The sequence below is a fragment of the Stegodyphus dumicola genome, chromosome 4 (assembly GCF_044657685.1).
Source record: "Stegodyphus dumicola isolate Sdum_Otavi_A_Nest chromosome 4, ASM4465768v1".
Classification (NCBI taxonomy): domain Eukaryota; kingdom Metazoa; phylum Arthropoda; class Arachnida; order Araneae; family Eresidae; genus Stegodyphus; species Stegodyphus dumicola.
In genome coordinates, this window is record NC_140771.1 from 31,116,701 (window position 1) to 31,129,251 (window position 12,551).

General features: G+C 32.7%; 1 protein-coding gene across 3 annotated transcripts in view; it reads right to left on the bottom strand.

Moving 5' to 3' along the window:
• The window catches only part of Cad99C (cadherin 99C), a 212,840-nt gene that overhangs the window by 16,356 nt on the left and 183,933 nt on the right, over nt 1-12,551 (bottom strand). For all 3 annotated transcript variants that reach the window (XM_035351134.2, XM_035351133.2, XM_085814676.1), the window contains 4 exons: nt 9,992-10,120; nt 7,137-7,300; nt 5,477-5,701; nt 3,087-3,178 (listed from right to left, as the gene is read on the bottom strand). In XM_035351134.2, coding sequence (XP_035207025.1) covers nt 3,087-3,178; nt 5,477-5,701; nt 7,137-7,300; nt 9,992-10,120 — 610 coding nt within the window. The remainder of the gene's footprint in view (nt 1-3,086; nt 3,179-5,476; nt 5,702-7,136; nt 7,301-9,991; nt 10,121-12,551) is intronic.

Here is a 12,551-nt window from a genome sequence, read left to right on the forward strand (position 1 = left end):
CTTTCTAATACAAGATTTCTCTAAAAGTGTGAAAAAGTACAATCACAGCATTATCAAAGATTTTAAGAAATTATACAAATATCTTGTAGTACATCCCAGATGAATTTTTTACCATTCTGTAGGGACGGTGCTTATTTTCCATCCAAGATGACGAAATAAGCGTCACAAAGTAACATTTATATGAATCCTGTCATAAAAATTTAAGACTTTTTTGGCAAATGCATTTTATCTTCTTTATATAATTAAATAAAAAAATAAGCTTAAAATGAAAATTTTTATAATTTATTTCAAATGCATGAACTAACCACTTTTAGTCTCTTTATGAAAATCAATTTTATCACTTGTTACTAGAAATTTCTCAGTCCCAGGTACCTAGCATAGTGAGGGTCTGTTGAATAATGAAATCTTTTATTTTTATTTATCATAAAAATACATTGAATTTTAACAATATGCAAGTTATTTTTAGTAAGTAAGGATCTACAGTATAATAAAAGGATTCGTTTCAATTTATTATAAAATATATTTACTTTTAATAATATGTATTTTTAAAAAGGAAGCACGTTTTTGTTATAAATAAATCTGACAAAATTAGTAATAAAAGAATATTTGTGGCACGATAGCACTAAAGGCAGAATCAAAATTTTCCCAGATTTAGCTTCAAGTATGAAAAAATGAAAATTCAGTTTAGTTGCATCTCTTAAAGTAAACTGAGATAGATATTAGTATAATGTGATTTCTTTTGAATAGTTAAATCATACTAAATTTACACTGATATATTTTCAAGTTTAACAATAGTTTCCTCTCTCTCTGATATCTTATTTTATACGCCGAGAGGTGCCCAGCTTGAAAAAGGAGAGAAGCGAAAAAAATATTGTACATTCCGCCAAGTAACTAATGTATTTCGTGAAGACTTTTAAGCAGAAAATCTTAAATTGTTAGAAATCGTTTAAAGATGTAGTAATAGATGCTAGCAATGCGTAACTGCATCATTAATATTTATATATGTTCAGTTTTTTTATAATTTTTCTTATAATTTTTTATTTTGATGTTAGAACAATTCATGTCCACAAAATCAATCATTATTCTTCAATTAAAATGAATGTATTTCTTTTAAACTGCCGAATATTGTATGGCTAATTCGTTTATTCACTATTCATGAATTAAAGTAGACATAGATCATTTTAATTAACGAATTTGACAACGACTAATTTGCTAATGCAACATTTTTGTTCTCAACGAAGGGAAAAAAATAATCTATACAAATGCGAATATCTTGAACTTTGCTGATTAGGTAAAAATTACGTTATCTTAGCTATTAAGAGAAATTCAATAAAATAATAATACAAATTCTCTATCCTTTGACTTCGGTTCGCTTGTACTTGCTGTGTTAAAACGCCCCCATTAAATATTGTTTTATTCAACCATTTTTTCTCTTGAACGTTAACCTCGATACTAATAAACAACCACAAAACGACCATTGAGTACAGATGTTACTATATGATGCTTAATTTATTTCCATTTTTAGCAACAACGTGAAGCTTCAGATTATTCTTTACCTATTTTACAAATTCTTCGTACATGTATTCAGAATTAACGCTTATTTGTAACTCAACTTACATCAGATCTACATTACAACCGCTCTTTTATCAGAGTACTATAAGTTATCGAAGAAACTAGTAGTTTGCTTTATTAGGACACTGGAGGCTACTACACTGAAAACGAAAACAAAAATCTTATTTTCCTCTTTTGAAGAATCCAAGTTTTAACTACCCTTGGCTTTTAATATGTCCTTTTCCATAGTACTATCAAGAACAGAATTTTTTTTGTTTCTTTCATGGATAATTTTTTCTTTTTATTGTCATTTAAATTGCACTCGAAAGTTTAGTGATGAGGTGAATGTAACTTGTAGCCCCCAGATTATTTTGCTGCATGAAATACCGCCAAATATGCACAACGAGGAGTTAGGTCGAATTTGCAACCCTTGAACTTTGTAAATTTGAGGCATTACTTTTGCTCTCACAAGAGACTCACAGGAAGAAGTCCACACCATTAGCCTAGCATAAACGCTTGCCTTATCGAAAATTCCTAATATTGAGAATTTACTTGGTTTCGGGGACTTTATATGCATACAAATTGTGTTACCGGGGATTTCTGGTACTGTAAATTTTCGGAAACAGACAAGCCGACTTTCCTGCACTAAAGGACTCTAAGCGGTGAGGTCTCTAATCACTCAGTTCCGTTAAAAAATAAAGAACAGCTTCAGGAGTAATTTAAAGTAAAGCCATGAAGAGGAGGATAATCTTGTTGATATTCCCGATAGGCCACAACGTGAAGCTGTGGCCTAGTGGCCTAGTTGCGAGGACCGACGAGTGAGTCTGTCTGTGAGTGCTTCTCCATCGTATTGATATCGTTATTATCTACATTATTCTTTTTGAAATGTAATTGTTTCTCTTAGACAATCTTGTGTTGGCGAGCTATAGAACTTTTGAGGCAATATTTTGGATCCTTTATTAACTGCGTTGTGATTATGAACGTCTCTTGTTCTTCTAATTTTTGCAGTTGGCCTTACTACTGGAAATAAAAATTATTTCAAAGAACGAAATTCTTTGTTAATGTTTGATTACTTGTGTCAAGATGAAGATGAATAAGAATGTTCTGTATTAATAAGAATTCCCGGATTAAACCAGAACAGAAGAAAAATTATGGTTTCAAAATTCAGTAAAATACCGACAGTCATGTGTATAGGGAAAAGATGAAAACCCTGCTTTCTAATATAAATTTTCTAAAATTTCAAAACACATTTTGGAATTGTATTCTATAATTATATATTTGCGCACTGAGAACATGTTAATAATTTTTATGGATATATATATAAGCACAAAATAATATTAGCTTAATATATTGCTATGGATGTCATCAGTTATTCTGGATCATTTATAATCAGTCGAATTTTTGTGAATTTTCATTAAAACTGTAATGAAATCTTAACTGTAATGAATTCGTGGTGTAATTGGAGGGATTTACTTATTATCTTTCCAGGAAGGACCGCCCTATAGATGATTTTGATTTCAGAGAATTTTACTTACCTGAGTATATTTTCTTTCATTTCCAGCACGCGACTGGGCAGAACGTGTTTCAAAACCAAAACCATTCGATTCTCATCCCTAATGACATTCACCTGCAAAACAATTATTGATCATTATCACAAAAAATAATTTAAAAAAAAAAAAACATTTTTGACTGCAGCTTATCCTGATACCATTTGAATCACACATATGGTATTATGATAAGGAGTATCATTTGCATTATACGATTTTTTAAATTTTGGCCTCATGAAAATTATGAATCTTCAAAAAATATCCGCTTGAAATTACTTTAAATAGCTTTAATTACTATAACATCAGAATAAATAATTTTAAGTTTATAGATAGGAATAAGAGATATCAATATGACCATTCTTCATGTGAACAAGACACATAAACCGAATCCGTAGAAGGGGGATCAATAATGCATAATTTATTTTCTCCTTCCTTTACGCATGTCTTCATGGTGTAACTGGAAGCACACTCCAGTTGCACGATGAAGACATGCGCATGTGTTTCCAGGAGGCCCAAAGTTCGAATTCCGTTGAGGGCATTGGACATTTTTCACGTTCCAGCATCGATACAACCTAATGACTCTACAGTGGTGCCCGAGCTAAAAAGGTGGGGGATGATAATTTGCCACCACTAGGATTTGGTAGCTGGATCGCCTAATCCCCAGTTAACCTTTAAAAGGAGTATTATATAAGGCATTTTCTCCCTTCTTTCAGAATCCCTTCGTGGTGTAATTGGAAGCACAATCGATGCGTATTCAGGAAGCTCGGAGTTTGAATCCCGGGGAGGGTACTGCACATTTTTCACGTTCCAGAATCGATATAACCTAATGTCTTTGCTAATGAAAAGGAATAAAACCATTGCATTAGAAAGAAGGGTGAATTCTTAACCCGCAATAATATACAGCAATCAAATACGTGATTCACACTTTTTACAAGCGAATCGGTAAAAGATCGGTAAAAGTGATCGGTAAAAGAACGAAATTCAGTGCTTTGTAAAATTGTTTTATTTAAATTTTATTTTCATTCTTGTTTTATCAAATGATTAGAATCATTTCAGAGGAGCTTCCTATTCAAACAATACTTAAGCAAAGTACTTCGACTGTCAGCATAAGGTTAATTGGCTAATTTTGTTAATAAAAATAGTTCGGAAGTTAGAAACTGTAAGCAGAAGGAATTAGGAAGAGCTTCGCTTTTGGTTCACGACATGATCTTTGCAAGAAAACATAATGATTTTTTGTACTTCATATGTTGGAACAAAGCAGTAAAGCATGAATAAATAAAAAAATAAATAAATAAATGAAAAAAAAATCTGAAAGGTTTCAGATTTTAAATTACGTCCAAAGGGACTTTTTTAACGTTTTGTGTATTACCTTTATTTATTAAATATCATGTTCTTTGCACTTAAACCCTAAAATTCAGTTCAAGAGCAATGCCGCAAAATAATTTTAAAATGAGCCTTTCTTTAGAATTTCCGATACACAGTTCTGCACTTGCTAGAGATAAAAAGGTTTTTTCCCCCGTCGTAGAGTGTTGCCATTGCTCGCTTTTAAATCGTTGAGTTTGTTACTCAAAAATTTGTTAAAATTTTACAAAATATGAAATCGATACTAAAACAAATTCCAAATTTCAAATTTGGTCTTCCACATGCCCGTATTCGTAGGCGGATTTCATCATTCTATGGTTCTATGTACCGTTAATTAATCACAATGCGAGAAATAGACATACATTTATGCAGATTTTTCATTATTTAATTTCTTCAAATATAATGCAGGTCTCCAACATTTGGTGGCAACAGTTTGAAAAGTGAAACGGACATTTATAGTGATTCAACGCAAAATCGCAAAACGAAAACAATAGTCCTTCAGGACAAAGCCCGTTTGGACTAATAAGAAAAAGAAGCATAAACAATATTAAGAAGGTATATAGAAACATAAGGGAAAAACAAAAAAGAAAAACTTATTTTAACAGTATAATCAACCATGAGAGTGATTAATTAAGGTTGACCGTCATGTCGATACAGTGTTGGTCGTCATGTCATGACCGACCATGAATTGGAATCTCACTTTAACTCTGGATTTCTGCGTTATACAGAACATTCTACAGCGAGATTTCATAAAACTGAGCCTTTGCGAAGAGGCTAGTATTACGTTGATCTTTGGTGTAGGCAATTTTTTACTTTGACTACTATGCCATAGAAGAACATGAAGGTATGTCTTTAATTTCTTCGTGCTGCCTCTTCTTCTCCCTGCAGATGCAATATCGGTAGACATTCTCGGGTATGAGATGATAAAATAGCCGATTGGTACTTCTATCCTCTGTTAAATGTAACTGGCCACTGGTGAAAGTTTTTAATACATAACTATTGTTTTATGTACTTACCAGCACTTGAGTGCTCTGAGTCATCACAGCAGACCTAAGAACAGGATTATCCCTGGCGACTACTTTCAGCCTGATGGGTAATTCTTCATCGGAAACATCTTCCAGGGATTTCACATTGCTCACGAAGCCGGACTGCGGTTCTATGCGAAACCTCCGGAAGGGATCCGATTCTGGAGCTATTTCGTACGTTATGAGGCCATTGGAACCTGAATCAGCGTCAACAGCCTATCCCAAAAAATGAAAAGACAGCAAGTTAAATATGACATGACAGCATTGTAGTATTTTGCATATACAATAAATTTTCCTGCAATTTCGACAAAAGTAAGGTTTAGTCAAAGAAATTCGTCTTTCGTACAGAGAAAAAAAATGAGCGAGGACTAACTCAATTCTTCGGTGTAGTTCGCGTATCAGATTTATGTATATTTCGAAATTTATCAGTATATATAAAAAACAGGAAGTACCTTAAATAGGGATTTTGTTATAACCTACATTTAATGGTTCTCCATTTTTGAAAAATATAAAATCGTATTATATTTTATTATTTCTCTGACCAAAATTTTATTTTTTCTTTTTTATAACTGAAACTTCCTTAAATCCTAGTTTCTCATAACTAAGGATAACTGTATATGCACATTTACAAAGCATATGTGGTTAAGTATTTACAATATCATAAGCGGCTTGTTGTCCTTTATGCAGTCTAAAGAAATTAGAAGAGAGAAGAGGAGGAACTGCAGTCTAGGTTACCTTTATTAAAATTATTTAACTAATTAAAATAAAACAAAATATAAATTTTGCTAAAAGAATAGCAAGTAAATAAAGTGAATGGAAACAATTTTACAAATTGACAATTAATTAAAAAATTTCAAAAAAGGTAACCTAGGCAGCAGTTCCTCCTGTTCCCTTTTCTAATTTGTTTAAACTATATTTTTGATCAAAAACTGCCACTGCAATTTCATAAAAAGTTCAATTAAATAAAGATTTTTAATAACAACTATACATACGATTAATTTTATACTTATTTTCAGTTTTTGAATAGTTTAAGTTTACTTTTTGTTTTTTAGCAAAATATCAATGATTAATACAAAAATCGAAAATATACTGGTAAAAATATTCCTCATTCGTTCTTACGCTTACAAATCATTATGCGAATACATATTTACAACTTTTAAAACCTGAAAACATATGTTGTTTGCGATGTTATCATTATGCGATAACTAATTGGTGCTTGATTTTTTACGTCGATGTTTTAAAACTGCAACGCTTTTTCTTTTTTTTTTCTTCTTTTTTCTTTCTTTTTTTTTTTTTTTTTTTCCATTCTATGATGAAAGACGATATTTGCGACTTGCATTGTTTTCTTCCTGATGTTTCACCTGTAACCTTACAGGAATTTTTCAAACCTTCACCATACACCTGGAAAACTACTGAGATTACTACAACTAAAGATTATTGAGGAAAATTTAATATTTATAAAATTTATTTTCTTAATAATCTGTAGCAAGAGACTCCAAAAATGCGTCGTATTGTGCGAAGCTTCACCAAGAATCTATCCCCAAGAATCATCAAGAATTTGCCTATATATTATTCGCTTTCAATGATTCATATAATTGCCATTCATAAAAATAATTTATTTCATTTGAAGGGGATTTTCAATAAAACGCACCTGAACCTGCAAGAAGGCTGTTTCTATAGGAGCATCGTGTGCTAGAGCAGCCAGATATTTATCTCCCAAAGCTCGAGAGTAGCGAGAAGGCGTCATGAACTCCGGTCGGTTGTCGTTTTCATCCAGGACTTGCAAAGCGACGTCCGTGCGCAAACGAGAAGAGCCTGAGGGACAAATATAAACAACAAAGGTCAAAAGAAGTATTTAACATGCAGAAAACTTAAGAAATGTTACGTTAGACACCTATTTATAGTAAAAGGTTTTGACATCCGCGTATAAAATGTTAACCACACAAAAATGCATATAAGGTGAAGCAGCTTTGATACAGCGTATTAATAAAATTCTTCCATAAGCGAACAATAAAGTAACTATAAAAAGCTATTTATCAGTTAGAATTTGAATAGAACCCTATAACAAATGATAGCTGCAATCTGCAACATTATTCCATGCAACATCGGAAGTCATCCATTTCTCGTGGTAACATATCATTCGGGACACTGGCAGTTACACTTCATTTCCAGTATTGTGATCCAGTGTTATCGGAATATTTTCTATTAAAGGTTTCAGATTCATTAGGTTATACTGAAATGTGTAAATGTGCAACGCCTTCGGGAGGATTCGAACTCCAGACTTCTCGAACACGCGTCGAGCGTGCTTTAGTTACATTACGAAGACATGCAGAAAAGAGGGAGAAAATACCTTATAAGTTAATCCCGTAAGAAAGAAATCAGCGCATGTTTAGATGTGCTGATAATTTTCAGCATATCTAATCTCATTTCATTCTTCTTCCTCGACTATGATGTTTTTCTTACGAGATTACCTCAGCAATAGGGCCAGGACGATTAAGAAATGGAATCACAACGAGAAATTAATCACCGCGAAAATGTTTTGTTGCAGAAAAATTGCGTGGATTCTATAGCGCTGGACTCGGGCGGTTTTTCTTGTTGAAACGATAATCGGCTTAGAATCATGTTCAGCATCCATACCGAGGACGATAAAAATCTTACAGCCACGACCTTTATGCTTGCAACATTGTTAGGTAATTTTCATCGATGATAGTTACAGTTACATTCTCCCTGTCGATTCCAAAGGGCCAAGATTTGAAGGAGATGGTGCAAACATTAAAGTCCATAAATAGGACTTCATTTAATAATTATTTGATAGAGAGAATGGTGATTAAAAGCCAACTGCTGGATTCCGGTATGATATTATTAATACTCTATGAATTCTGTTCACCCATTGTTTTAACCACTAGTTTATTTCTTTAAGGAGCCGTCATGGTTGATGGAGGCTGGCTGCTAATTTAAAACCAGGGGTGTGGGTTTGATTCCAGTGCAAGGCTTGGTTGTACGTTTGCTATCGTCGCCCCCATGTTCTCCGTATTATATGGGTCATCTTCTGTGGATCCATCATCTTGAATAATGCTCTGGGCCATGAGACTGCTCAGTATTGAAGGATTCGGCTATTTTTGCCGAATGCTGACCAGCAAATATCCAGATATTTTGAAACGGGGGAATTTGTTATTTCGTTCTTTGTTTAGTTCTAATTTTAGGTGACTGTTATTGCCAATGTTAGCTGTTTTTGAGATATCAAAGAGAAGTGTGAGTTTTATACCATTTGGTTTGAATTTTTTTATTGTTTGTGCTGGATTTTTATTACGTTATAAACAATTTCATAGTTATGTTGTACTAAATAAACTGCACTTGTCGCTCACCACGAAATTTCACATTTCAGTTTGTTTCCTATTTTTTCCCTTTATTTGAAATATTAATTTGTTCAAACAACACTTTAGACAAATTATTCTGTTTTTATATTAGAAAAATTTATCCAAAATGTCTGTTCGTTGAATCGAGGGTTTTTTTTTTTTTTTTTTTTTTTTTTTTTTGTTTTTTTGTTACAGTATTAAAATAAGTTAAATTACAAAAATATCACTAAGTGCTGTAAACTGTAAGAAAAATAAAAAAGTTCGATATTAAAATTCTAGTGATTCTAGTTTAATTTGTGAAGTTTTTTGAAAAATTCTGAAAATGGAGCATGCGTATTATTTAAAAAAAAAAAAAAAAAAATGCATCAGCTCAGTTAGTTAATCTCGTTAATCTCACTTGATTGCATTGTTCTTACTATGGCAAACTATGTAAGGGCTATCTGCCAAAGAGGAGGGATGCCTTCGTACAGGATAACTAACTCGTACGCATTTCAACCTAAGGAAAACCATGAAACTTCCCATGCAATCAACCATTCACCGAGATTTGAATTGGGATCAAACTACCAGTATTTAGCGGAATTTACCACTCAACTACTGAGCAGATGTATGAGAGACGTAAAAAATAAATATTAATTATATTAATTTTCAAATACAAAAATTTCAAAGTAGCGGAATATGCCTGTTTTTAAACAGAAATTTCATTAATTGAAAGTTACAATGTTTTCTATCACAACATTCATATTTGGTGGCTCACAGTGGTTAGTGACTATCGTATAACACATCAAAGCATATAGCTCACATATTCATTTAATTTTTAACATTTTGTTATCTTCCTTAAAAACATGTTCTGGCTGCTGGATTAGGACTTGGACCTTATTCAGCACTGATGTCAATGATATACCGCTGTTAAAAAACCTCGCATTCTATAGCAGCATTTCTGAAATCATAGCATATAGCTCACATAGCAATGCGTTTTTGAGTTAATTTTTGGGTTTAACTTTCATGCATATAATATTACCTTAATTTACTCATTGCAGCTCACTACGAAATTAGTCCACCATTTTATCATATACTTTTCCAGCATAACTAAGAATGCTATTGAAAAAACGTGTCTTTGGTAACTGCAAATAGCATTAATGATTTTCCTTACCAAATAGGCCTCCTACAGTCACCAGTCTCACCGTAAGCACGTATCTATTCTGTCTTTCGTAATCCAAATTGCCAGTTTGCAGACGAAGTTCGCAGTCTCGCTGGTTCGTCTCCAAAACATAGAACAAACCTGAAATTGAAAACACCAACAATAACAATTTTTGTAAGAAAGTTACGCAACTTTTTGAGTAAATAAAAGAAATGAGAGTCTATCTGATTTTTACATAGCTTTTATATGTTTGCTTTATATGCACAACATATTTGCCGATTCAAATGGTCATATTTCTGGGACATACAAGAATTATTTTGATGTCAAATTTTATTTAGCACAAATATTTTAAATATAAATTAAACTTGAAATATATTTACTAACAAAATAATAAGACCTTTGTAAGTCTGTTTTTATGGCTAATCTCACTTGTCTTATTTAATTAGAACAAGCCCACGAATTTTATCCTGGTCAGGATAACCAGATTATGTCGGTCGTTGGCAAAACACTATATATGTGACAGCACGACTTTGCTCAGTTCCGCTCCAGTTTTGAGAAACAGCACCACGGGGAATGGGCCCGAGGGTTTCTCACCCCTCTTCCCTTACCAATAAGCCACACGAGAGGACTTGCCATGTACTTAGAATGCTCCTTTGCCGCAAAGACATTTTCATTTACAACATTCATGATTTCAAACCCGGGCCCTTGGTATACAAAGTCAGGGAAATAATCAGGGTAATTAATCACTATCCAGTTGGGCGGCCCTTTGTTAGTGTTTAATCGTTTTTTAGTTTTCCATATTCCCATTGTATTCCATATTCCATAGTAAATTGTCAACGATAAGCTTGTACCATATTATTGTCAACTGATTTAAGGTCTATTCTGTATCGATGTTGCTGCAATGTTTGTTTTAAGGACTGTGTTCAGTAAATTTTAAAAAACCATTTTTTGATTAAACACCTCTTATATTTTCCTTATATTTTTTCTTCTTATATTATTCTTGAATTGTTAAGCAAAGATTCATGAGTATCGGATTTATTAGATTATAGTAAAGCACACTAGAAGTATCTGCTCAAAGGAAGGGATTCCTTTGTAGAGGACCTTATAAAGGACTATCGCATTCGTGCTACAATAAATAGATCCATAAAGAGCATAGATACGTGGTTGCATTTTGAGAACTATTTTCAAATACAGTAAGTAGTCTTGCAGATATAGAGTCTCTTGAGGTATCTAAAATGAAGGTATGGGAAATATACATTTTTGCTTAGTTCTACCCCGAAGAAAATAGTAAGTTATTCCCTATCCTATTAAAAAAATCTTTAGAGAAGATAATCTGCAATATGCAAGATCGAGGTAATAATTTTCAAAATATGAATTAAATCATTTTTACTGAGGAGGAATGGTGTCGATTTTAAAAGCTGTATAAAATTCAATCATGTTGGTTTTAGGAATACTTCGTTATTGCATTCTCAAATATTAAATTTCAAATTTTAGAATTTATACTAATGGTTAATTTGCTGTGTAAATTCATATTTTTCTAATGTAAAAGATACCTAGAAATTTAGCACTCATAGCTGTCTATAGCACAATAGCTGATATGTCTGAGTTATGGGCTTACTATATAAATATGTCAAAGTATGTATTATTATTAACAGCTGATATGGTTATTTAAAATTTTATTTACAGCTGATCCTTGAAAAATGAGAGGATTAGGGACGTTGTTATTTCAAGCAATTAAAATCCGCGTTTAATTTTTGAATGCCAAAAATTCAACGGTTAATAAAGTGCTGTTAATCGGAAGTACATATATGGAAAAGTACTCCATTCATTAGTACTATGACTTTAAATCGTTTGCCTGCAAGATGCTTGTCAGCACATGCTATATTAACATTCTAGCTAACTGTCGCCATATACATTAATATTGCCTTATAGGTTAAAAAAGCTACATATTAAAAATTAATGTTAAATATTATATGTATTACTATTATTACACTTTAAATGTTTTTGGAACAAATCAAATGTTTGAAAATTCTGCTATACTTAGGCAAGTAATTCTAGTTTTCCCTTAAATATTATGACTAGTCTGCTTCTTAGAAACAATAACAATAAATTACGTGCTTATCTTGCTATAGTCTGCTATTTTTTTTTTTTTTTTTTTTTTTTTTTTTGCAATGGCAGATTCTGAACAGTTATAGTTTTGTAACAGAGTCCATTAATCTATACTGAGTCCAGATGTAGTGGTCTCTTTATTATGGGGGCACCTAATAGTGGGCCACCATTGCCTCCTATGAAGGGATGGACGGTTGTAGCCATGCCTTCTCCGGGATTCGAACCCAGGCCCTTCGGTATCGCAGTCAGGCTTCCCTAGCCACTATACCGTCTGGGCGGCATAGTCTGCTACTTTAAAATAAGAGCTTCAAGGTTACCTTCAGCCGCCCAATTTCACTGGTAACCATGAAAACAACAGCTGCAGAAAAAATGCGAGTCACTTAATTTTTTCACCCACTTTATTTCCATTTAACGTGTGTCGCTTCCTGAAAAGTGTACGAGTAAAGAATGAATTGAATTACAG